The sequence below is a fragment of the Salvelinus namaycush genome, chromosome 30 (assembly GCF_016432855.1).
Source record: "Salvelinus namaycush isolate Seneca chromosome 30, SaNama_1.0, whole genome shotgun sequence".
Classification (NCBI taxonomy): Eukaryota; Metazoa; Chordata; class Actinopteri; order Salmoniformes; family Salmonidae; genus Salvelinus; species Salvelinus namaycush.
The window spans coordinates 21838381-21865761 of NC_052336.1; the positions used below are offsets into that span (position 1 = coordinate 21838381).

General features: G+C 39.4%; 2 protein-coding genes and 1 pseudogene across 3 annotated transcripts; 2 read left to right on the top strand and 1 right to left on the bottom strand.

Annotated features, from left to right (window-relative positions):
- The first annotated feature begins 7256 nt into the window (after positions 1-7256).
- Positions 7257-9334, top strand: LOC120025057 (annotated as a pseudogene).
- Positions 9335-12950: 3616 nt separating this feature from the next.
- LOC120025008 (protein LTO1 homolog) lies at positions 12951-15517 on the top strand. Of its 2 annotated transcripts, none has more exons than XM_038969434.1 (5): positions 12951-13107; positions 13222-13327; positions 14204-14274; positions 14393-14510; positions 14743-15517. In XM_038969434.1, exons 1-5 carry the CDS (start codon positions 13055-13057, stop codon positions 14818-14820), a joined length of 426 nt encoding a protein of 141 aa, XP_038825362.1. In that variant the 5' UTR covers positions 12951-13054; the 3' UTR covers positions 14821-15517. The 2 variants fall into 2 exon arrangements, with proteins under 2 accessions (XP_038825362.1, XP_038825363.1); XM_038969435.1 differs by having other exon boundaries at positions 14771-15517.
- A 6103-nt stretch (positions 15518-21620) lies between these two features.
- LOC120025309 (G1/S-specific cyclin-D1-like) lies at positions 21621-26339 on the bottom strand. The gene is made up of 5 exons (XM_038969804.1): positions 25839-26339; positions 24241-24456; positions 23661-23820; positions 22502-22650; positions 21621-22360 (listed from the first exon to the last, which is right to left on the bottom strand). Exons 1-5 carry the CDS (start codon positions 26034-26036, stop codon positions 22205-22207), a joined length of 879 nt encoding a protein of 292 aa, XP_038825732.1. The 5' UTR covers positions 26037-26339; the 3' UTR covers positions 21621-22204.
- Positions 26340-27381: the final 1042 nt, after the last annotated feature.

Sequence of the window (27381 nt, forward strand, 5' to 3'; positions counted from 1 at the left end):
AAGCAGTCTGAATGACATTAATGAAGCCTATGGATTACCAAAGTCTAATGGTTTTAAATGACTGTTTTGTATTGTCTGGAAACTCACTTGTAGAATTCGCTTGCAGTAGGTCTCTTAAAAAAGAGAAGCCGTGCAAGGTTATTAAACAGAGGTGCCTAGTTACATTTACATTTAGCAGACGCTCTTATCCAGAGCAACTTACAAATTGGAAAGTTCATACATATTCATCCTGGTCCCCCCGTGGGGAATGAACCCACAACCCTGGTGTTGCAAGCGCCATGCTCTACCAACTGAGCCACACGGGACACGGGACAGTTATGCAACCTAACCCTGGCCCTGATATGCAATGTCTCCAAACCCCCTTTGATTTTAAATCAAGATCTGTTTTTTTTTTTTTTTTTTTTTTTTGGTTGTCAAAAATTGTTGGGGTTATGATTTGGGCTAAATCAACTGATGCTGATGTAATTGTGTTTTCTGAAACCTGGCTCAGCAAGTCTGTTTTTGATAAGGATATTTGTATAAGTGGTTACAATGTTTATCGCACTGATCGAGTTAAGAAATGTGGGGGTGTGGCTATATATGTAAAAACTAAATTCCCTGTAAGTGTTGCAAAGTCTGAAACTATTTGTAAACAGTTGGAATTTCTTGCTTTGAATATTGAGGTTTCAAAGGGTCTCTCTATAACTGTGATTGGCTGTTATAGACCCCCCTCTGCTCTCGGTGATGCATTTTCTTCTCTGATGAACCTTACTTCACTTCTTTACAGTGAAATGATCTTGATTGGTGATCTCAGCTGGTGTTGGTTAAAGCCGGTGTCTGATGATTTAAAAATGTTTTGTAATTCTATGAATCTTACCAAGTTGATTAACTCACCCACTCGCACAAATCTTAAATGCCCAGAAAAATCTACCCTGATTGATTTGATATTGACAAATGTTCCACGTAAATATTCTGTGGTTGGTGTTTTTTGTAATGATTTAAGTGACCATTGTGCTGTTGTTGCTGTTAGAAATAGTAAGGTTCCTAAGACAAACCCATGTTTTATTCGTAAGAGAAATTTGAAGTGTTTTAATGAGCAGGCTTTCTTTCATGATTTGTTTTATTTTGACTGGAGCGAGATTGACCTTATCCCTGATGTGGAAACTGCCTGGATAGTCTTTCATGATGCTTTTTCCCAAATAGTAAACAAACATGCCCCATTCCGCAGGTTCAGGGTTAAAGGGCGGGATAATCCATGGTTTTCTTCTGAGCTGTCTTGTATTATTCACAACCGTAATCTAGCCTGGGCTAAAGCAAGGAAATCATGTTCCGATGCTGATTGGCTTATTTTTAGGCAGTTACGAAACAAGTGTTCTTTTCTTCTCAGGAAGGCCAAGTCTGAATATTTTATGTCTGTTACCACTGATATCCTGAATGACCCTAGAAAGTTTTGTAAGGCTATTAAGTCTATGTCTGGTAACAGTAATGTTAATGAATTATCGTCATGTGTATTGAAGGACTTTGTTGCTGTATATGACAAAACTGAAATACTGAATTGTTTCAATGAGCACTTTGTATAATCTGGTAGGCTGTTTGATTCAGTGTCCTCTGTCTCAACCCTGTGTGGATGAAACAGTGAGAGCTGGTCAAACTTTTAGCTTTTTGCCATTCTCAGTGCAGGTGGTACATAAAGCCCTAAAATCCTTAGATCAGAGAAAGCCTGCAGGTCCTGATCTTTTGTATCCCTGCTTTTTAAATCTGGCAGCTGATTTCATAGCTGAACCACTTACATATCTGTTCAATCTAACCCTGGAATGTAATGAAATTCCAAAGATCTGGAAATCAGCATTTGTCCTACCACTTTTAAAAGGGGGAGATCCAACTCTTTTAAATAATTATAGGCCAATCTCAAAGCTGTCACCCCTGGTGAAAATACTTGAAACCCTTGTGAGTGAACAGCTAAAATAGTTTTTATTTACTAACTCTATTTTATCAATGTATCAATCAGGCTTCAGGAAGAAGCAGAGCACAATTACAGCAGCCATTTAAAGGATATCACTGAAGCCCTTGACAAAAAACAGCACTGTGTCTCACTTTTTATTGATCTCTCTAAGGCAGAGATTGTCGAGTGTAGGTCTTTCAGAGCATGCAGTTGCATGGTTTGCTAACTATGTCTGATAGAACTCAGTGCACTCAATTTGATGGGCTCATGTCTGTTAAATTGTCTGTCTGTAATGGTGTGCCCCAAGGCTCTGTACTTGGTCCTCTCTTATTCACTATTTATATAAATAATTTTGACAAAAATGTCCAAAATGCGCAACTTCATTTTTATGCTGATGATACTGTTATTTACTGTTGTGCCTCGTCTCTTACAAAAGCTTTCCAGAACTTGCAAAATGCTTTTTATACTGTTCAACATACCTTGTGTCAATTGAAGCTTATCCTCAATACTGACAAAACTAAACTAATGGTGTTTTCTAAAGAAAGAAATAGACCTCTGAACTTTTCACCTATTGTTACCTGTCAGGGCATTGAGATTGAGACTGTAACCTCATATAAATATATTGGAATTTTAATTGATGACGGCCTCTTTTAAATCGCATATTCAACAACTTACAAAAAAATTAAAGCTGAAATTGGGGTTTTATTTTAGGAATAAGGCCTGTTTTTCTTTTGAAGCCAGAAGGAGGCTAGTATCAGATATATTTATGCCTTTACTAGACTATGGGGATATTTTATATATGAATACTTCCGCTCAGTGTTTGAGATCAATTGACACCCTTTACCATGGCACTTTGAGATGTATTATAAACTGCAAAACCCTTACACAACACTGCACTTTGTATACCAGGGTTGGCTGGCCTTCTCTAGTCACTCATAGGCTGTCACTGGTATACTTTTATTTACAAAGCCATTTTGGGTTTACTACCGTTTTATTTGGGCATTTTTATTGTTCAGAAATGTGGTGGGTACTCTCTTCGTTCGCTGGACTTTATCCTGCTAACTGTTCCAAATGTCCGAACTGAATTTGGTAAAAGCGCTTTTATGTACTCTGCGCCATCGTCTTGGAATGCCTTACAAAATACTTTTAAACTGGAAGAACTTGTCCCGATTAATATTTTTAAATCACTGATGAATGATCTTGAGACTGATTCCCTGACCTGTCAATATTTTTAATTTGCTCTTTTTGATTTTGTTATACTCTTGTGAATTCTATGGTTTTTACTAGATTGTTTGTCTGTAATTTTTGTAATGACTTGGTGCTGCCTATCTTGGCCAGGACACTCTTGAAAAAGAGATTTTAAATCTCAATGAGCCCTTCCTGGTTAAATAAAGGTTTAATAATAATAATAATAAAAAAATGGATTGAGTAGAATAAAATAACTTTGTGCCAAAGATGCAAGTCATATATACATGTAGTTAATATCATGCATGAGATCCCCACATTGTAGGTTGTACATTTAATATATTCACTGATCATGTACTCTACCTTGGCAAATAAAGGTGCAGTTCAGGTGTGAATGTCTGAGATTATTTTTAAGTCATATCCAATACCAGGGGTATCAAATTCCAGTCCTTGAATGATGCTGTGTCTGCATGTATGTATTACAATTATACACTTCAACAGTGTTTACCAATCTTGGTCCTGGGACATCAATGGTTACACATTGTAATAACTATGCAAAATACTAGAAACATGATTTAACTAGTTAAATGCTGATTTGTAATTCATATATACAGAAGCATAATTTTAAAAAACAGGACACTACATGTCCTCTGCATCATGTAAATACTCAAACCGGTTCATCTCAATATCTAAATTCCTTCATCTGCATTGATCTGATAAACACAGGATAGGTGTTAATATTTCATCAAATGAGACTTAACTTCAACCAGTAGAGAATGTGAAACGCTTTATTGAAAGAAGTTAATTATCCATGTGTTATAAATACATGCATTATAAATATTATAACTAATATTATATGATAAATACAAGTTCAATCTGTACTTCAATGCACATATGTTGTGCATTATAAAAACAGGAAGAAAGAGGAGGTGGTGAGGTGTAAGACAGAAAGGAAAAAAGAGGTATGAACATAAGGAGCAGGGAAGGCAGCATATGATTAATGAATCACAGTGCTACCCTAATATTCTCTCAGTTCATCCCAATTACATAATAGTGTCTCTAGTGGTGTCTCCTAACCAGCCTTGGGCTCCCAGTCGGCCCGAAGGTTATCTTAAGAGCGGGTGAGGTGGCGATGACGGGACTGGGGGTTGGGGTTGGGATCCTCTCTCACATCAAAACATACCTGCAGACGAGAGACAGATGGAGAAAGAGAGCATGTTTAAGCCTTGCTTTTGTGTTTTTATTCTAACACTGTCAGTCATCATAAAATCAGGAGGTGAAATGCTAAACTGACCTTGGATCATTAACTCTGGGACTACTGCATTTCTATCTGTATTTCAATGTAAAGCAGCTCTTTAATAATACTTCCTGTTGACCTGACCAAGCGACCTCTCACCTCTGATCATGCTGTGCCCTCTATGTAGCCAGTTCAGATGCGGGAGGGGTTCACCAACACAGCTGATATAACCTAGAGGATTTAGGGAGAAGGGGAGAGAGGGATGAAGTGAAGGAGAGACTTATTGAGAAAATATGGTAGTTAAAGAGTGTTCAACAGGAATCTGTGTGTATGGGCTCACATGGTGTCCACACTAAGTGGCTGCAGAGTACTTTCTGCTGAAAAACATGAACGGGCACACGAGGACAAACAATATACCGTAGTTATAGAAATATTGAAGTGTCTTACTATTCTTTGAAGGTGGAAGGCGCCAGTTATACACCTGAGCCTGCACAACACACTCTTCATTGGGACCTCTTCATCTGTAGGCAGGCTTTCATAGCTATCTTTATCTGAGGACAGAAAACCTCACAAAACCACACTGAATATTATCTTACTATTATCTCCGTACTCACTTCTAGGGACAGGAACTACACAAAAGTACCTGCCCTATCCAGAATAGCCTACTCATTTTGACAGTTGGGGCTGCTATCCTTTCACCCTCCTCCATGGCTGTTAGCTAGCAACCTACAAATGCATTTGGAGTTTTTTTAGAGTGATAAAAACATCGGGATAGCTAGCTAACTTCATATTAGCTAGCTAAGTGAATTAAATAGCACCAGCTACCTATCTATACAGTATGTAAAATTGGCTAGATAGCTAGCTAGCCAACTAGCGACCTCATTTAGCAGCTCATTTGAGTTAGCCTGCACATAGTTGTTTTTTTACATTTTCGAAATGTATTTACTTACTTGAGTAGGTTCTCCCAGCCATGTGGACAATTGGAAACAGGGCAGCAAAGTTTGTCACCAGAGCGTTTTAGAGATTATTACTATTGAACTATTTAACGTTACTCATTTAATAACCAGACCTTCATACGAACTTGCGATGCTGAATTCTTGACACACTTTGAACGTGCTGCAAGCACGCCCACAAGCGGGTCACAGTGGGTTGCCTAAGCGGCACGCGGCAATTTACCAAACATTTCGCAAGGCTTACCACCCAGTAAACACAACGTTTTTGTCGCCATTCGATCAGAGACTATCGGTGTAAGAGACTATCGGTGTAACAGTATAACTTTAGTCCGTCCCCTCGCCCCGGGCGCGAACCAGGGACCCACAAAGCATCGTTACCCATCGCTCCACAAAAGCCGCGGCCCTTGCAGAGCAAGGGGAACCACTACTTCAAGGTCTCAAAGCGAGTGACGTCACCGATTGAAACGCTATTAGCGCATGCATTTCACATCGGCATGATACTGACTGACAAGACATACTGATCAAATGTAAAATACACAACAACAGCATGCCTACAATTAAATGCTGCGATAAAAGCGTTAAGGCTACCATCTAATCTTGTTAACCAGCCTTGGTTACCCTACTCACTATCACCCTGAATAGACAGTCAGCTGGCCTCGGTGCAAATATGGACGGCACCTTCGCAGTGCACCCAATTCAAGGCGTAAAAGTGCGCAAAAGTACGTATATCCTATCCAGCATACGTGTAACCTTTGAAGATGTCGTTGGCACGAACTTCATCAACTAATTCCTTGTAAGACTCCATAAAGCTCACGAAGACACTTTAGAATTTAAAATGGATAATGTGGTATTGTGCGCCACCTAGTGAATATAATGACATGGACCACTGAGTGAAAAAAAAATGGTTTACAGAATAAGTAGGCAATTTATTTTAGGCAGAGCTGGTTAATTAGTCCATGGATTAGTCAGTAATCTTCAAGAAGGCTCCCGTTAAATCGGTCACACCATAATGTTATGAATAAAGTTAAAGACATCAGTTTGATAAAAAAACAACAACATGTATTTGGACAAATATTGGCCTACTGGAATAAGCTACTCACCGAGAGACGTTATCTCGACCGTCCACACAGTTTAATACTACCTGATCTGATATTGCGCTTTGCATTTTCATGAATGGGGATATTTGCTCTAAATTACTGTTTAACATCTATGTAGCCTACATTTCACGGTCCACGTAGGAATTCGTCAATTGACAACGAGTGTGCACTAAGCATCGGAAACCCTCGGTCAAAATAAGATAACAGAGGAGTAAATCTGTTATTTGTGCTAGTTGACCAAATCCAACAAGGACAGATATGTTCCTGTGCCAGAGTTTATTTGAATTACACATGACTTGTACCCTTGGCATTTAGCGAAATAACTGAATGCTCCCACCGATTGAGCAATGGCAAACCAGATTTAATTAATATAGCCTAATTTAAAAAGGTTGTTGTTATATTATAATGACGAGTGGATGGCTATTATTTAATCCAGTAGCCTATAATTCACTTTAACTTCTCAAGACCTCATAAATTACACAGGGCTATAAATCAAATGGAATATACATATTTACACAATTCATATCATTATAATCAATTATTATAATACATTATGATCATCAATGTTTTGACTTTGATAATTTAAGGCCTAATTATCTTATAAATCCTTGGTCGTGGCATGGCCAACCAGTCACCTAGGATTTTGTTGTTCCCAGAATTGGCTTTGGGAAAAGGGTTATGATCGTACTGGTAAGCATTACATTTTAAAAAGGCTGGGACATTGTCTTACTAGAAAATAGCGACAGGTAGAAAGAAGGGAGACGGTCTGGCATAATAGACAGAGAAAAGCCTCAGAAAAGAGAATTTGCTATAGTCAAGAGCAAAATGACACTTGCAGTTACTGCAGTATACATGGTTAACATATGTTTTGCTGTTGGAGTTGTTTGTCTGCCCCCACTCGGGGCAGGGGCAGCCATCTGTATGCGGCCACACACGGATTGCATTTGCTAATCAACGAGAACGGCAAGGTGCACGGATCTCCTGAGCAGAGCTCTTACAGTAAGTACGCTACCACTATAAATAGAGCAGCAATGAAACGGTTATATTTTGTTGAGACATAGTGGCCCTATTAACTTTGCCTTTGCTTTGCCATCTTTGAATAGCACTGGCAAGGTCATTCACAATATTGATTGGAGACTGCATAACCAGAATTCATATTCTGGATAGGTTGTTTTGATGAAATAGATGTTGAACTTTTGGTTGAGCATTGTGTATTGGCATCCTTTAAGAAAGTCATATGAAAACGTGTGATTATGAATTTGAAATGTGTGGATTATAAAATGGTAACTCTATTAGGTTGTACATAATACTTACATACAGAGATATGCCTAATAGTCAATAGAATTTATTTAGAAAGTGTGTAAACCTGTCTAAAATCCCAGAAGTAATATGCACTTATAACTGGCTTACTGCAGAAAAAAGGCAAGTTTGAAAGCTTTGTTTGATCAGGAGGCTCACTTGAACACTCTGTGGATCTACACCTTGTTATCTCCTGGAGAGATCCACCGCTAGAATACACAGAGCTAAAGCCACCACAATATCCACCTGGTCCTCAGCCATCTCCTTCATAACATCCATAATAAGGAGAGGAGTTAGCTAATGTCCAAATACAGAACTTTTTCAATTTCATCCCACATTTGAGATATTATTCTGATTAGGCACAATATAAACCTATATTTCTGTCTGTTTTATATGTTTTGTATTTTATATTATTTGTATTATCACGTGTTGTGGTTGTCTGTTGGTATATCTGTATGTATTGCTGTCACAGTTTTATTATGATTTGTAAATATTTAATCAAAATAAAAAAGTAAATTGAATGATCTGTTGTGTTGATACAAGTTTGGTGGAAATACGACGTGTAGACACGGGCTGTGTCGCAATCAAAGGAGTAGCAGCCTCGCAGTATCTGCATGGAAGGGAATGGAAGACAATACTCATCCGTAAGAGCACTCACATTTGACTTTTGATTGATTGCAATGACTAAAACCTCACAATTTCAGATGCAGCTCCGATTTGTGAATAACAGAAATACATGTTTGGAGGCGCATTAATACATCGACATTTATATCAAATTAATAAAACATAAAACTATATATACACTCATTTTGAGAAAGTGTTTGGTACAGAATATCCAATTATCCTTCATCAGATGTCTATAGAACCCTATAATCCTAAGGTTTTGCTCTAAATGCAAATAGTAAAATATAGGCAACACAAAGATCATAGCTCATGATAGTAAAATATTGAATACGTTTCCTGAGTTATTTACAGAAGCAGTTGCATAAAATGTTACATTACATTTCCGTACCAGATTTTAAATATATTTGGCAAATACTGAGAATTCTATGGTTTACTATAGGTTATACTGTATGTCCCTGCTGCAACCTTTGTCCACTGGTAGGGTATATTTGAAAAGTTAAAACCTCATTGGAAAGGAACAGGAACAACAACATTGGCCTCTAGTGACTCTGTGTACACTATGCAAAGAGCTCTCCAAGAACTCCTGGCAGGAGTCAGTCAGGATGACACACTTTGATGATGAAGAGGGTCTAACAAACAGCCTGTGTGCGTCACTCCATATTCACTAAAGCTTATTTTCTCCCTCCTCTTCTCATAGCAAACCTATATGAAAGATGACTGCTCCTTCAAGGAAAACTTCCTCCCAGACGGCTACAATATTTATGTCTCCGACAAGCATGGGACCCTCGTGAGCCTGGGTGGCAGCAGGCAGAGGCTCAAGGGGCGAGACAGATGCATTCCTGAACTGTCCCGGTTTCTGCCAAGGTTGAGCACCCTGCCCCTGGATATAACAACAGATTTGGGGTTGTCAGCCCACTCCGAGCAAGGCCCACAGTCAGGCCTAGACATAAACACTATAGATGCCTTTAGGAAACTTTCACAGATCTCGATCCAAAGCGATCGAGAGATGAGAGACTGATGGTGCTAACATGAAACCTATACTAAGAAGCTTCTACATCTACAAAGTGTCTCCAAACTCATAATTTGCACTTGGCACAGAACATTATACACCACTCCAAACATTCAGGCCCAAGAAGAAGTGGATTGAAATCAATTGTAGTATTTATTTTGTTATTATTATTTTTTTTAGACTTAGTCATATTATTTAATGAAAATACTTGATCCATGTATTTTGAAAAACAAATATGGGGCTCTGCATGCACTTTGTCTACATGTTTGTAGATGCTTGTAAATACTTATATATTTGTACAGCTTTTTTTTTTTATTATTATGAATTTAGCTGGTCCAGGTGGCCATTTGATTCATTGTTCAGCAGTCTTATGGCTTGGGGGTAGAAGCTGTTAAGGAGCCTGGGGACCCATGCCAAATATTTCAGTCTCCTGAAGGGGAATGGACCATGATAGTTTGTTGGTGATGTGGACACAAAGGAACTTGAAGCGCTCGACCTGCTCAGTCAGGGAGAGGTTGAAAATGTCATTGAAGACACTTGCCAGTTGGTCTGTGCATGATCTGAGTACATGTCCTGGTTATCCGTCTGGCCCTGCAGCCTTGTGAATGTTGACCTGTTTAAAGGTCTTGCTCACATCGGCAACGGACAGCGTGATCACACAGCCGTCTGGAACAGCTGGTGCTCTCATGCGTGCTTCAGTGATGCTTGCCTCGAAGCGAGCATAAAAGGCATTTAGCCCATCTGGTAGGCTCGCGTCACTGGGCAGCTCGCGGCAGGGTTTCCCTTTGTAGTTCGTAATAGTTTGCAAGCCCTGCCACAGCCAAGAGACCAGAGGTGGCAGAATGGAGTGCTCGGGTTGGGGTGTAGGGTTTGTGCATAGCCTGAAGGGAGGGAGGGCCAGTAGCCTACTAAAGATAACAATAAATATACCTCCATAGTAAAAGTAAAAGGCCAGTATGATAACTGATAGTTCAACCCATGCATGGACAGAAATTATTATTATTATTATTATTGTTTGTTTTCTATATTTTCCGGTAGCTTTCATCAACTGGTAGGCCTTTTTAGGGTAAAGAAAATGCTTACCTTCCTTGCACTCAGTTGAGGAAAAAGTACTAAATTGTCATTCTTGAGTAAAAGTAAAGATACCTTAATAGAAAATGACTCAAGTAAAAGTGAAAGTCACCCAGTAAAATACTACTTGAGTAAATGTCTAAAAGTATTTGGTTTTAAGTATACTTAAGCATCAAAAGTAAATGTAATTGCTAAAATGTACTTAAGTATCAAAAGTAAAAGTATAAATCATTTCAAATTCCTTATATTAAGCAAGCCAGATGGCACAATTGATGGATAGCACACTCCAACACTCAGACATAATTTACAAATGAAGAATTTGTGTTTAATGAGTCTGTCAGATCAGAGGCAGTAGGGATGACCAGGGATGTTCTCTTGATAAGTGTGTGAATTGGACCATTTTCCTGTCCTGCTAAGCATTCAAAATGTAACAAGTACTTTTGGGTGTCAGGGAAAATGAATGGAGTAAAAAGTACATTATTGCCTCCCGGGTGGCGCAGTGGTCTAGAGCACTCCACCAGAGTCTCTGGGTTCGCGCCCAGGCTCTGTCGCAGCCGGCCGCGACCGGGAGGTCCGTGGGGCGACGCACAATTGGGCTAGCGTCGTCCGGGTTAGGGAGGGTTTGGCCGGTAGGGATATCCTTGTCTCATCGCACTCCAGCTTTTACTACTCCTGTGGCGGGCCGGGCGCAGTGCGTGCTAACCAAGGGGGCCAGGTGCACGGTGTTTCCTCCGACACATTGGTGCGGCTGGCTTCCGGGTTGGAGGCGCGCTGTGTTAAGAAGCAGTGCGGCTTGGTTGGGTTGTGCTTCGGAGGACGCGTGGCTTTCGACCTTCGTCTCTCCCGAGCCCGTACGGGAGTTGTAGCGATGAGACAAGATAGTAATTACTAGCGATTGGATACCACGAAAATTGGGGAGAAAAGGTGATAAAAAAATAAATTTAAAAAAAGTACATTATTTTCTTTAGGAATGTAGTGAAGTAGAAGTAAAAGTTGACAAAAATATAAATAGTAAAGTACAGATACCCCAAAACACTACTTAAGTAATCTTTTAAAGTATTTTAACTTAGTACTTTACACCACTGCTTGCACTGGGTGCTGCTAGAGCACTACAATCATTGAGATGCATTCATTGGCTGTTATTACGTGGCACTGTCCATGGTGTAAGTCATCATGTTCATTGCGAGATGTGACAATGTAGCGCTAAATGTCATGTTTATTTTCAGCACTAGCATCTCTTTACTGCTTATAACTGGAACCTCGGCTCCAACAAACTCCAGATTGATTGGATTAGATTGGGTTGACGGAAAATGGAGGAAACTGAGGTTTTGGTTGAAACTGCCAGTGAGTCGAGTGAAGATTGAGTGGGTTACAGTGGCGAAGAAAAAGGGAAACCGAAGAAGTAAAGCTATGTTGGAAAATAGGAAACCACTAGACTCGTTTTTGGTCGGAGTCAGGGTTTTGGATAAATGCTACTTGGGAAATCCGTTTAACGTTTCCAGGAAAATCTGGAATGTGTTGGAAGAAAGTGGTCTTATTTAGATGTTTTGTGTGTCTGTGGAGCAGAAGAAGCGTGTGTTAAGACTCAAAATGATATCTGAGTGGAATGTTTCCTGCATGGATTTTCGTAGCAGGGCGCCTTTCAAGGGGGTTATTTTTAGGGTGGCGCAAGAAGGTGCAAAATAAAGGCAGAGGATATAACTGAATACATTGATGGAGTGGTTTGTGCAAGTCGATTGACTTGTATGGTGGACGGAGAAAATAAGTTCACTTCATCCATGCTACTGAGTCTCTCCCTTCTCATACAAAATTAGCTTTCATGAGATACCCTGTAAGAGCTTCTGTGCACAAGCCCCTTCAGTGTCATACATGTAAAATATTTGGTCATGTGTCAAGTGCATGCAGAAGGGAAGAATATTGTATGCCAGATGAAGGAAAATGCTGCACCTGTGGATGTGTTCATGCACCTGAATTCTTGGAGTGCCCTGTTGAAGGAGAAGGTGAAGGAGAATGGAGTGTCCAGCGTGTCACCTATCTGGAGGCGGTGAGAAAATGGGAAGGAACGAGTGGCGTGGTAGAAGCAATGGTAGTAGAGCCACCAATACTAGTGAAGGTTTATCACCAACCGAGAAATAGTGAAATGCTGCATATTAAAAAGGTGGACTTTGTATTATTTATTACAATGGTCATAAACTGTACAGCACAAGCGGAGAAGAAGTCTAAGAAAATTGTAATCATTTTGAATGCCGCTGAACGTTCCTGTCGGTGAACGTAGCTCTATCACAGGCCCCTGAGCCTGTGTAGGGATGTATTTTGGAGTGGACTGTGGTTGAAGAAGTATGATGGCTTTGTTTTTTAGATATTTTGTATGATATCGTTTTACCCCTTTTCGGAATATATGTTTTCGTTTTATTTAATACCCCGTCCAGCTGGTGGCGGTAATGCCCCATTAACATTGGATGCCAACCGCCGTTGTACCTCATCGAAGAACAATAAACTCCAACACAGTAGATGGCAGTGATGCGCAAACTAACTGTTGGGCTGTCTAAAGCAATGCTGTAGCCACAAACTGATGTTTGCGGAAGCGAGGGCTGTTGGCTAGGCTAGATAGCCAAGTAATATGTGTAATAGGCGATACTCTTTTAAAACTCTTCGAAAATGGCCCACAAAAGTGAAGATTTATTTGACTGTATTCTCATGGCGGACGATAGGTAGGATAAATACTGCCTTGCTCTAGCTTATTTAGCATGTCGCTTTTCTGTTTATAGTTAGCTAGAGTTGTAGCAATGTTCCGTGATTACCGTATGAGTTTTATATGATTTCAGGTTCCATGTAGAGGGGTACCGCGAGGGGTTCGATGAAGGCACGCGACAAGGAATGATTGATGGTCGGAAACATGGGGCATCACATGGTGCCAAGCTTTCAATGGAGGCAAGTTGAGCATCACTTATCCAGGGTCATGTCTAAATTGACGTCAAAAGGTGATATTTTTTGTTGTTGCATTTGAGCGAAACCTAATGATTTTCCTAACCTTAACCGAATTATCCTAACATGCTACGTTAATTATCATAACCTACTGCGTAAGTTTTAACATGCTACAAAAAGTCAATTCTGACAAGCTGTAAACCATCTAGTCAAAACTAGCTATTAAGGGGATAGTTTACCCAAATTACAAAATTAAAATTAGTTTCCTTACCCTGTAGTAAGCAGTCTATGGACACGGTATGACAGCAATCCATGCTTTGGTTTAGTTTCGCTGTTAACGTTACTGTTTCCACGTGCTAACGTTTTAGCATTTGTCACAAATCCCATTCGTCATGTGACTGAGTTATTTTTCGCACATCATGTTCAAATCATCCAAAAGTATCTAAAATGAATTGTGAAGCTCAACAAAAATCACTTAGGATGATTTGAACTTGATGCGCAAAAATGTGGAAGACATGGAGAAGGATCGGGACAAGTTTAGACGGGTAGGACTATCTCACTCAAACCACAAGTCATTTGTGTGAATAAGCTATTAGAAACAAACAAATGTGCCTTAGACCACTGCACCACTCAGGAGGCTGACTAGGCACTTTTTAATAGCTAGTCAAAACCCCAGGGCAGGCATGGCAACCCAGTGTTGTTACAGCAGCTGATTTGTTACTCAGCTGAAGTCATACATATGATTTTGTTACACACACATTACATGTATAGGCTTACTGGTTTGTGAAAACAGCTTCGTTAAATAAGTGTGATTTGTGTTTTACAACTAATTTCTCCCCAACTACAGATAACTTTCTAAACTACACTCACCTCTTTTTATAGGTTTCCTTCTATTATGGATTTGGAATCACTTGGAAATGCCTTCTTCAAAACAACACAGACGTGAAAGCCAGGTTTGACCTCTCATCTGCAGTAATAAAATGCCTATAGCTCATCGAATCATTGGTCGCTTGTTTCTGTTGACTTTCATGCAAATAATATGATCTTCAGTTTGTCTATTTTATGTTTCAGAAAAAGGCTGAAAGTTTTGGAATCTCTTCTTGGGTTGATTCAGAAGTTCCCCCATGAAGAACCTCAATATGAATATCTACAGGAAGACATGGAGAAGGTTCGGGCCAAGTTTAGACAGGTAGGACTATCTCACTCAACCACAAGTCAATTGTGTGAATATGCTCTTAGAAACAAACATGGTTGACTCAAATGTTTTTCATTGTAAAGGTTCATGGCCTTTAGATTATCCATGACCTAAACTGACCACTGATTAGCAGTGTTTTTCATGCTCTTATTTTGATGTCTAAACGAATGTCTACTGAAAAACTAGGTACTGGTCTTTAGCTCCTCTTAATTTCTTTCACCTTTAGGTCTGCTCTCTGTTAAATGTGCCAACAGACTTCAGTGATTATGTGAAGTCTGGAGGGTCTGGAGGAATATCTTTCTGAAGGGAACTGGCAACTCTAAAGCCCACGGCTTGAGGATCTGAAGGGGGTTCCTTGAATGCAACCTTTCCTGTGAAGCATTGTGGCTTTGAAGACATGATAGGAGAACAGTTGAGGAGGGGGAACCTGCAGGTGGGCCTCCCCTTATGTAAACAGGATGTCCTGAATTGGTCTGTAGTGTAGTTAACTGACTTTTAATGGTGGAGCATAAAGTATGCTATCAGTTGGTACTATGAAGAATTGGTGTTTTCGAATGACAAAGGTTAGGATATCAATTGGTGGGGCATCAGTCTAGTTTTGAAATATGGAGTGCCACTGAGAACACAAAGTGAACTGGAAGTGCTACATAGGCCTAACTGGTGTTCTATAGTCCTTGATATTTAGTGCTTTGTCTGGGTGGTAAGAGAGAGCTGAGTTGCATCAATTATTTTGTAATTCTAATGATTCTAGATAAATGAGTGATTTTTTTATTTTTTTTAATCTACACTTTGGGGAAAAAAAGGTTCCAAATGGAACCAATAAGGAGTCTATCGCTTGCTTCATATATATATATATATACACCCCTAAAAGTTCTATACAGAACCCCAATTAACACTTTTTCTAATAGTGTAGGTCAATTTTGAGTGACCTGGTTGAGAATGAGTGATTGCTTAAACTACTGGTTGATGTGAAATAATAATAAAAAGCTATTTATTTTGAAGTACTTGTGAAGTATGTATGTTAGCATATTCCAATACATGTTTCCTTTTCTATTCACACTTGCTAAAACATAAATGGTCACAAGGAGATAAATAATTTCAGTGGTTGAAATGATCAAGTAGTAGGAAGTCATATGGATAGCCTTAAACTTCAACATCCCCACCATGTGGTCAATGAAAAATATCACACCCATGTTTTAGTGAGCTCCTCAGGCTGAGATAATGTGGAAGAGTATGGAGATGGATCTCCATCAGCTATGGTGTATTAGTTTACAGGCATTAATTAAACTCAACATTATATGAAATAAGTGATCAAAACCAAAATTCTTTACTATGCAATACAAACTGAGGTGGTATGTGTTTCTAAGCCACTTTTTTTGGTAAAATGACTTTATATACAGTATGACAGGAGGGTTGATTCACCTGCCAGAGGCACAAAGCAATCACTGTCTGTTGGTTTTGTTTAACCAACTCCATCCCCATGAAATTCCACCACTGGGCCTTTCAGCCTCATTTCACTGGTGGTCAGCAGTCAGTTAATGTTCGGCCCCTTCTCCTGAGTCATGTGTGAGATTGGCCTCTGGCTGTAACAATGGTATCAAGGGGCACCAGGGATGGCAGGGGCTGCGGAGCGCTTGTTTTTGTTCATGGTCCCCCCTTTCTATTCGCTGTACGGATAAAAATTCAGATAGACAAAACCAGATGGGGAGGTGGGGGCCAGTGGCAGCTGGTTGATGCACTGTGCAGCAGCAGGTGAACACTGCCCCGAGGCACCTTCTGAGGGGGACAGATAAATCCCAAATGAGCTGGAGGGAAGAAGGAACGGCCAGTGCACTGCTCATCTTTGTGCGGTCTGACCTGATTCGTAGTTACTTGTGTGTGTTTGAGTCCAATGCAAAAAAAAGAACAGAGGGAGAGAGGGGGTATGCCAGTGAATGAAAGCTGTAGCAGCACTGTTTCTTTGATTCCTTGTGTTGGGCAAGCAGAGTGGATGGGGCCAAGGAAAGGGAGGAGGCAGAGAGGGATATGGGGGCACTGGAGGGTTTAGAGAATGTTCTGGAATTTCTGGAGCAGGTGGCGAGTGGTGACATGAAAAGAAGACGTGACAAATGCAACCGCCAGGCACTTCGAGGGAAAAAGCCCCAAACTAAATGATGGCATAGAGTTTTCCCCTGCCTTGGTGCCTCATATGCCCCCCCCCCCCCATTCCAGTCCTGGAGGCAGATGGCTATAGGCTATCTGAACTCAGTTTTAACAGCTGTCTAGCCCATTAATGCAGTATGTCTGAAGAATGCCAGTATATATTTTCATGCTTTTGTTTTTTGAACATTCAGTTACGATTAATCTTGGCACCCAGAATCAGCTACTCAATTTAATATTTTAATGTTGATATGTATCACGGTGGAAGTCAGGCGATTTCATAACTTTAAAAGACCTTGATGCATGATTTCACAAGCTGCTCATGGCATGAGTGAGAAATGCCTAATTCTCAGTTATGAAGGTCTGCACTGCATCACAGCTACAGACATGGGTAAAAATGTTGAAAGGATACCACACTGAGGTAGCATGTCCTGACGAGTCCATCCCTGTACCCTTTGATGGCACTTGGGGCGCAATGTTGATCCTTCCTCTGAAAACGCAAGTGCTAAGATGTCAGAGGTTGAGGACACTGTATTTATGCGAACCTCAGATGCCCACAGGTTTATGTGAAATACTCCAGAGTTCCTTCACAAATGCCCAGGGCCTTAGACCAGTGGGTACCATCTTTTCTTTACTCTGGCCCATCTGAAAGCCTTTGACATTTTATTGTGACCTACAGTACCCAACAATCAGTTGCTTTTACACTTAAGTAAAAATACTTTAAAGAACTACTTAAGTAGTTTTCTGGGGGTATCTTTACTATTTATATTTTTGTTAACTTTTACTTTTATTTCACTACATTCCTAATGAAAATAATGTACTTTTTACTCCATACATTTTCCCTGACACCCAAAAGTCCTCATTAGATTTTGATAGGAAAATGGTCCAATTCACACACGTATCAAGATAACATTCCTAGTCTTCCCTACTGCCTGTGATCTGGCAGACTCACTAAACACAAATGATTCGCTTGCAAATTATGTCTGAGTGTTGGAGTGTGCCCCTGGCTATCTGTAAATTACTTATATTTATATAAGGTGGGTCATCAATGAAACCAGGGTCTCATTTGCAAGGGAGCCCTGTGAACATGTGAGAAGTGTTATTGAAATGTAATATTTTAAATTGTATATAACTGCCTTAATGTTGCTGGACCCTAGGAAAAGCTAGAAGCTAATGGGGATCCTTAATAAATACAAAACATGAACATACAATAAATAATATCAATACAATAAATATTACAAGATTAATCAAAACAATCACAACTCTCACATATCACCTCCCTTAAACTCAATCTAAACTGTCCAATGGAGACAAGCAAGTCTAATTTCAAGGTGGCCTGAAGGGTACCCGCGGGACCTCCAGAACAAGCCAGTCCAGAGAGCGGGTCTGAAAATTGCTGGATCTCCAGTTAATACGTGAGCTGAGGTTGTTGCGGAGTGTCTGAAGAACAACTTTATATACAAAAAGTAGCCAGTGCTGGACCCTTCTTGTAGTCAGAGACTCCCAGCCCATACAAAATGCAGTGATGTGTATGAAAATTTCCCCAGTGATAAAATGCAGTGCTGATAATTGGCAAAAGAGCTGATCTGATATGGATGTAAAACGTTTACAATATAATCAACAGGTTAAAGCTAGGACTAGTGTTAATAAATCATTAGTAAAACAGTTATAACCCAGGGTTAGATTAGGCATTTTATGATAGTTTTTTTGGTGCTTGTTAAATAGTGAGCATTATGGCTGAAGTTTAATTAATCCTTTAGTTTACAAATGCTATAAAATGAATTTTGTGGCATGATGTTCAGAGAGAGCGAGAGATGTCTATGTGCCAGCAGGAATTTGGTGCCGCATTGTCTTATGTGCTGAAACCCTTTATCCACTGTTTGTCCAGCTCACGATTGCAGGGCTGTGGGAAAGGATTAGGATTTCACACCTTTTTCTTTACAGAAAACCCTGATCAAAGGAATTCCTTGCATAATAAATCAATGAGTGCTGTCACACACTCATGCTTTGACCAATAGCATGGGTAATCATTAGTCCCACAAAGCATTTCAACTTTAGATTTTGGAAAATGTCCTTAATATATATCAATGTTGCTTTTTTGGAAAACGATTCAGTCACTGTCAGTAATCTATAACTTCCTATTCAAAATGGATGATTACTGATCATAACTGAGGTGTGATTATGTATGTATGGAATACAATAACTTTGTTTTAAAAATAAATATGTATCATGTGACATTGTAAAAGACAACATGAAATTTCTTTGTTTTCCCATCAAGAAAAGACAAAACAGGATGTATTTAATCCACTTAATTCTGGTTTAGTTTGATGTTCATCATGTTTATAGAATGGATCTGCAAGTAAACGGTTGTGCATTTCAGACCAGCAACTGTTACACAAAACAGACATAAAGCAGACATTTCAGAATCTTTGCTTTATTTACTTGTACCCCAGATGACCTTTGACCCATTGCAATGAACACAGATCCTGAAACAACAGTTCAGTAAGAGCTGCGACCTCCCCGACCATCATTAACAATAGAAGCAATGGTTAAAATGCTGACCATTTAGCTTTTTTGGGGGGGGGGGGTGTCACTGTAGCACATTCTGTTACTGTTTGGACAAAGATTTTTATTTATTTTTACTAACAGCACTTTTTCAATATGACAAATATGTAATGTCATCTTTAGTTGATCACAGGGGCATCAACATGTATTTTTTTTCTCCATTTGAGGTAACAAGTATTCCTTACACTAGACAGAAAAACAATATCTCCATCCTGGGTCCTGTGTTAGCTAGTAGAAATTTGAGCAGCTTGCAGAAACATCATTTGTCAAATACTAGGCCTACCTCACATCTACAACCAGAACATATAGCAGCATCATGTCTATGGCTAAGTGAACCACTGTTGGCTCTCACACTCATTAACTCTGAAGGATGTCTGGGTCAAATGGAAGTGTGCCAACAATATCAGTAGCCCATTATTTTGGCTTCAATGTACCAGTAGCGGTTCAGTTTAGAAAAAAACTGCAGTGTTACAAGATTTAAATCTATTTACCATTTATTGTGCAGTTGACATAAATATGCTATGCTTCTTGGAGGACAAGATATCTAGAATAGCATGAACTGAACTGTGTGGAATAACGGCATGATGATTTGAAAGTAATTCTATGGCTTGGTATTTAACAAACTCAAAAACTCATTACGGGCTTTAACTCGAGAAAATGTTTTATAAATATAAAATAGGAGGGCCTTCAGGAGCCTAAAGGGGATAAAGACTCTTTCAATGAGACAGCTTAACACTCAAGAGTTATACAATCCAGGTTACTTGCTCACATCAGGACCCATTTGGATAATGATCAATGCATTACCATTAGCAGTTTAAACAGGACTATCAGCCACTGAACAAACTAGTAAAAAAAGTAAAAATAGATGAAAGATAAATCTTGACTGTAATGAGGTATTGTTGATAAAAACCATGGTGTCTCATTTTTCCTGTTTTTGGAATAGCACTGAAATCATAAAGTAAAAACTGATGACATAACTACAAAAACAAAGATGGCAACAATTTTCTCATAGAAAATTAAAGACCAATTACATGGCAGTATATTGACATTTATATGTATATTTAAAAAAAAATAGCAGCAAACAATAGGAGAAAAAGCATTGTTTTTTTCTTGTTGTTTTTCATTTTCTTTTACACTTTGCTGGGAATTCCTCCATAGCAGCTCAAAAGGAGTGTGCTCTTCCGTTATCCTGTTTTCTCATCTTTTTCTCAATGTACAGTCAAACACCTTAATTCAGCAAGTCAACAAAAACTTGCTGTCACCCTTTTTGCCTCCCTTTTTCCCCACTCTTCAACGTTACCCTTCTCTCTTATCTTAGGCAAGCCACAAAAACATAGCCTAAGTCTTCAGGTTTGTGCAAAATCATCTCTATACCAAAACAATTTTTTTGTATTTTTATCCCCTCAACTACATATTCTAAACAGCATTTTAACTATGGTGTTTTCTTTCAGTCTTGCATTGAAAAAACACATGATTTGGAGGGCAGGCATGTGTTAAGCACTATGGTAAATAGTTGTGTACAAAATGTTAGATAGAGACAAACTTTGGCATCCTGTTTCTACTCTGTACTGGCTCCAATAGGAAAATATGCAATAATAAACAGCCTAAATCTTTGTTTTAGCTTTCAAGTTTGATATTTTAGTGTTTCAAATGCTCTGGATGCCGTTCAAGCGATGGAATACAGGATGCTGAAACATGCCACACACAACGCTCGTCTCACTATAGACCCCTCCTGTAAGAACCGTGGCATAACAATCTCCAAAATAATACCCTTCTACATCAAGGGCACACAGGATCGCTGCTGGGCTGCATTGACTTGTAACACACATAACACCATAGTTAAAAGAGACCTGCTCCATTCCATTTTTTCAAAATGTTTTTTTTTTTTTACGAGTCAGAAAAAAACTGACTAAAAGTGCGTTTAAAAATGGAATGGTATTAGAAGGTAAGATATAACCACAAAAAAATTCAACTGTGGATTGCATGGTAAAGGTTTGCAATTAATGCTAGATTTTAGTTTATCATGTCATAGTTAGCTGTTGAAATATGTACATATGTGGCAATGAGGACAAAATAAGTCACAAATCAACAGCCAAACAATGCTGGTTCATTCAATTTACTCCTAATTGAATATAAAGTAAATGTCCTTATATTGAATGAATGAACTTATTTGCCAAACCTCAGCACCAGCAACCCACAATCATCTAAACAATAAAAACAGAGCAATATATACTAAAAGTATACTGTTGAGTTATACAACCCAGTTAAAAAGAGAAGAGGCCAAAACTAGGGGCTCAATTTTTTTTTGAAGTCTAGACAATATAATAAAGTGACTAAACGCATAAGCAAGCAGGGATACAGATGCCTAGATGCAAAAAAAAAAAAAAAAAAAAAAGGGAGCTTTGATAGCAAGCAAAATGCCTATCTATTAGAGAACAAAAATGCCCCTTCTCTTATAAATGAATGTATACTTCAAATAAAAACCTAGACAAAGAGACTAAAAATACCTACTTGTTATTTTGAATGTTTTAAGTAAGCATGTAAAGTCAGTCTATGGTATTTAAAAATCCTAGTTCAACATCGGGTGGTAACAATGTATATTTCTGTGGCTTAATCTTGCACATAAACTATAATGTTTTTGTTTCATCCATATAGTTGTGTATCTTCCATAAGAATTCATTTTGCTATCATCCTTGTCTAGGTCTTGAGCAAGACAGGATGGAAAGTGAGAGGGAATATGACTGGTGGTCTCAGAAAAGTGAGGTGTTCAGTCCTTTCTTGACAGCCCTGGCTGAGGGCGGCCACACGTCACTGGTAAGGCCATACAGGCCGGGGCACCGTAACAGGTGTGGCACAAAAGCATTTGCCAGAGGGTGTTCAGAGGGTGACGACTCAAGGGTGCGCTGGTGTCCTCTTTTCCCAGATGGCCTCTTAGTAAGGCCAGAGCCTCAAAGATATTTCCCCAAAAATGCGGAGGATGCCACTCAAATGTTAATGTCCCTCACGTCTGTAGGGGTGCAGGACAGGTCCACATCCTCATCTACCCTTTTTGTTTCTGTGGAGACATTATGTTGCTGTGCCTGTCTCAGACTAGACTCAAGCAGAGACTCAATCTGTTCCTGACACGACCTCAGGCAGTCCTGTGAGGAGAGAGAAATACGGTCAGCATAATGAAGCAAAATATCTGAAAGACAATAGTAGCAAAAGGGTTTGTGACAAATAGTCAATGCAAGCATATGTGTGGTGCAGTGTAAAGGCCTGGGGAGCTGTGTTTGACGTACCGGGTCACTCCTGATGACTTGGGACAGAAAGTTGGTTAGGTTCTGAGATGACAGTGCACCATCTTTGCTCTTTAGGTACAGCCCCTGGACCGCTGCTGCCACACTGCCCGCTGCGATCATGGAGGGAGGGTTGGCGATGAATTTGACATCTACAGGGAAGACAAAAGAAAGAGACAGTAAGTACTTACGTCGTAAAGCAACCCATCTGAAACAGATCATTGACTAAATAGTACACATGAGCTTTCAATAGGATTAATGTGGAGGTTATGTGAGGGAGGCCATTCTAGGCTGTGGCATAATGATGTAGGGGACAATGGATATCCTGTTGCTCCTTTCCACTCACAATATCCTGAATGTGCCTTATTTCATGACCAGCCACTGACAGGACACCGGTGCGCATGCACACACTTCCAAAAACAATAAATCTAGCTCATGGACAAAATAGAACAGGTACAAAATAACTTCCAGCACACGCATTCAATGGGTACACCACTTAACTTTTTCCAAGAAGGAAATACCACTCTCCTTCCTACCCATTTCCCTCATAAATTATAGTTTTAATCCCCACTGAGCTGATCTCCTCTAAAGAGGTTAGCACCCCACTTCCTACTCCAAGTGCATGAAAGGTGACCATGAATCTAGAGTGGACATTGTCCATCCCCCAACTGACTGCCATGCATGCAGTAGATATATTTTCACAAATAAATGCATCAACAGCACAACATTTTCATTTCCACAATAGCCCTAAAACATACCCCAGTGACAACAGATTCAAAATCTATTGAGCAAACCCTGACTTTGGGGAGAAACAACAAAGCAATGTGAGAAGCAAACCCATAATCACATAAAACTGATCTGGAGAAAAAGAGATCACTGACTCCATTCCAGTATCTCCTCTACTTGTCCACACTACACAGTGACTGAGACACCCTCCATAAAACATGTTAGGCCTTGTACACTCAAACATTCCTGCACCAGAGCCCACACCCCCAACCATTTACATTGACCATTGGCCACCTGGGTCCTTCAAGGAGGAAGAGTTATCCTGGCAAGTGGAGAAAAAAATGCAGACAAAATCTAACACATATATTAACCATTGGTCCTTGAAAAAGTGGTTATGGAGCAGTGACAGGAACCGGTGGTTCATATGTGGGCCTACCTGTTGCACAGAGAGCCACGAATGTCTGGGCATGCTTGCGCAGAATCTGCTTCGTGTTCTGATGGACTGGTAGCTTGGAGAGGAAATGGTCTATGAAATCGTGAGGTGTTACTGATGCTAGATCCCATTTCAACTTGTTTAGAGTCAGTAGTTCCATTTGCTACAACAACAAAAAAGACAGACGTGCACAATGAGACAATCGAACTTCACAAGTGGCTTCACATAATTTGTTCTACATTTTACGTTATCCACTAGAGGGAGATGTCGCCCTTGTCATGTCATTGCGCTACACTGGCCTAACCGCTTTAGGCTACATTTTTTAAATGTATAAGAAACCAAACGTTCTTTAAAATTAACACAACAAAAATGATGCAATAATGATTTAGATCCAGTCAAAGAGAAACAAAGACAAGTAGTATGCCTATAGGCCTACAAACTGGATGCATTGTAGTAGGCTAACTATAGGCCTATATTATGGAAAATGGAAATGCTCATTACAATTGTCTGGCCGATATGAAATGGATTATAACTACAGCCATATACAGAGTGTCTATTAAGAAGATTGACATTGCTCATTTACCAATAGATCGCTGGGCCGGATGGAGTTGTCGGTGTAAATGCACAACTTCTCTGCAGTTAAAGGGACCGTTTCCTTCATCTTTGAGGCCAAAAACATACAAGTAGCTCCCAGGAGTTGTAATCTGGTTTTATTTGTGAGCTCCACAGACAAAAATCTATCCAAGTAGTTCATAGCCAGGGGAAAAACCTCCTCCTCGCATTTCTGTTCCTCGCAGACCTAGAAGTGAAAACAGCAATTTAGCCTATAGCCTCAAATTACAGTAGCCTATAATATAGGCCTATAAGTGCATTCAGGTCGATTGTATATACCAATAAATAGGCCTGTCCATAAGTGAAAACAAAATACTGTAATGACAACACAACACATTTTTTGAATTATACTTCTATTCCTTAAGGCTGTTCTTAAAACAATAGCTATGGCCTAATTATAGGCTACAGGTGGCGCAAAGTAGGCTATAGTCTGCCGATGCAATGAGCATAAAATCATGCATTTCGAAAAGCTGAAAGTGGCTTAGGCCTAATTAAAACGGAAATTGAAATAGTTGAGAATTTAGGCTGTTTTCAGTCGCTTCTTGGAAAGACACAAAGGTGGCGTCAATGCAACTTTCCCCTTAAATTTCTAGTTCGTCATCTTTTCAAAAAAGAATAAAAAATATGTAAAAATTGTCCCGGTTTGTCAAATTAGCATGTAAATGATCCTTACGGTATACCTTATCGGATAGTTTAATGAAATGTCGAATTTTCATAGTAAACATATGAAAACAATTGAATTTACAAGTCAACGCTCTTTCTCGTGGAGCGTGCGACATTTAGATCTTGTGCTGACTCACAATTTCTGAAATTAATAATAAATGTATGTCGACATAAGACTCGATCTCTAACTACATGTAAATGTTGATTAATCGATATAGTATCATAACCGACCATTTAAAATGCATTCTTATTTACATTTTTTGTGAAAACGATCATGTCTCCAGAGCAACCTTCATAAACTGCAGCAACAGCAGCCTGATTAGTAAGCCGAAACAAAACTTTACGGTTTTATATAATCATTTTTCGCTATCCATGCGACAGGATTACACATGCATACCCAAGATATACTTTTCGACTTGCTGATTCAGTTACTGTCATAGCTGACATTATTAAATATTTTTAATTATATTAAAAACCTACGCATACGACAACAAAGATGGCGCATAATACTGGCAAGAGTAAGACTGCATACGTGTACATTGCTATTAATTTGGGGGGGGAAATTACATCTAAATACAAAATTACATTAAATAAGTCTCCGACAAAAGAAAATAATCGAGCAGCTACATTGCAAGTGTTGTAATTACTGAACACACACGATACCTGCGAAATAGCCTTATAGGCTACAACCGTGTGCCAAATCTATTTTAGCCTACTTGGACAACCGTACACTAATGAAACATTAGCCTACTACATGTCAGTATGTTTACATAATATATACGATCATGCTTGTGAAGAATAAAATGTACGAAGCATAAAACGACCAATTCAATACATTGCGTCCAAAGGGCATGGTTAGTGTTTGGACAAACTTTTCAGCAATACATTAATCATAAATATACACACCTCTAACATCCATGTAGCCACAATTTTCCTCATTTTAGGTATTATTTCTTTCTGGACACACTTGAAGTAATTCGGAGACGGAAGGTAATTTTCCTCTGCTTTGAGCATTGTCTGTAGAACTCGGTCATTTAGTAAGTTGGCGTCTTGGTAAGCCCTTCTGATGGTTTCCACTTCACAGCACAGCAGCTGGTGTTCCATATCTTTTGCGGTAGTAGCTTGCGTTTTCTGGGCTGAATAAATAATCAAAAGATGTGCTTCTTGTTAGGAGTGAGTGAGGCTCCGTGGATGCTGCTTGCTGTTCCTACAATGTAGCCCTCTGAGAGCTCCAACGCTTCTAGACAAAACTCTCCTTCAGAGGGCTATGCGATGACGTTAACTGTTGTTAAGGAGGAGATCAAAGCAACAGCGAGTCTGAGAGAGCCGAGCTAAGGAGTCTATAGCGAGAGGAGGATGACTCTAAAGAACTACCCCTCTAAAGTTCCAAGTCCTTCCAGTCGCTGCTGAACCACTCCTATAGGTATGGAAATGGGATGTCCCAGTATTCTGGGTGGCGTAGCCTATACAGCCGAGGGGAGTCAGGAGGGGGTGAAGAGAACGGACGCTGAGTGGTGGGGGTTTGAGGGAGGTGGGATGTAAAGGCTAGTGTCGGTATAGGGAAGTTGGTTATGCAGAGATGAATGTGAAATGGTTCGATTTTGATAGGGGGCGGTATAGACACATTCATGAAACTTTCCTGTTAGAAAAAGCCATCTCAGAGAATAGCCCCGGCTTCTCTTCTCGTCACCCAGTCGAACATGAGGTGAGCACATGGGCAAGGTTCTACCACACAAAGACATTAAACAGTGGGACATGTATTTTTTAAGTCACTTTAACATAATCATTATACAGCAATTCATATACTTGTTCAGATTGCAGGCATATTCAATAGACCTATGCATCACAAAACCTGTAAAAAGCAACTATCAGAGCCCTTGAGTAAGGGAGGCTATTTAATATTTCAAGAGTAAAACACGATGTGCAAAGACGTTTACGTTAAAGCCTAACCTAATAATAATAGCATTATAAACATCTCTAATTTAGACAAAGTAGCTTGTTAACAATATTGATTTCAGGTTTCAGTTTAATTTTATGTCATTAAACATGGTACAACAAAAGTGCACTAGCTCACTTTACAATACATTCAAGGAGCTTTATAGGCATGGGAAACGTATGTTTACATTGCCAAAGCAAGTGAAATGGATAAACAAAAGTGAAATAAACAATAAAAAATGTACAGTAAATATTACACTCTCACACAAGTTCTCTCTCTCTGACTAGGGAGGAGACCGAAATGAGTCTTAACCAATAGGAGGAATTGCTGTTACCAGGCAGAAGACGTTAATGCACTTATGGGAGTGTTGAAATGTTGTATTCAAATTAAAGTTATCGATAATCATGTGATTGGTTAAAATGTCATTGGCTGTAGGCCAAATAAAAACATGTTGAACGTTCTGTTATATAACATTAGAACAATAACAAAACAAGTTTGAACAGAATGGTATGT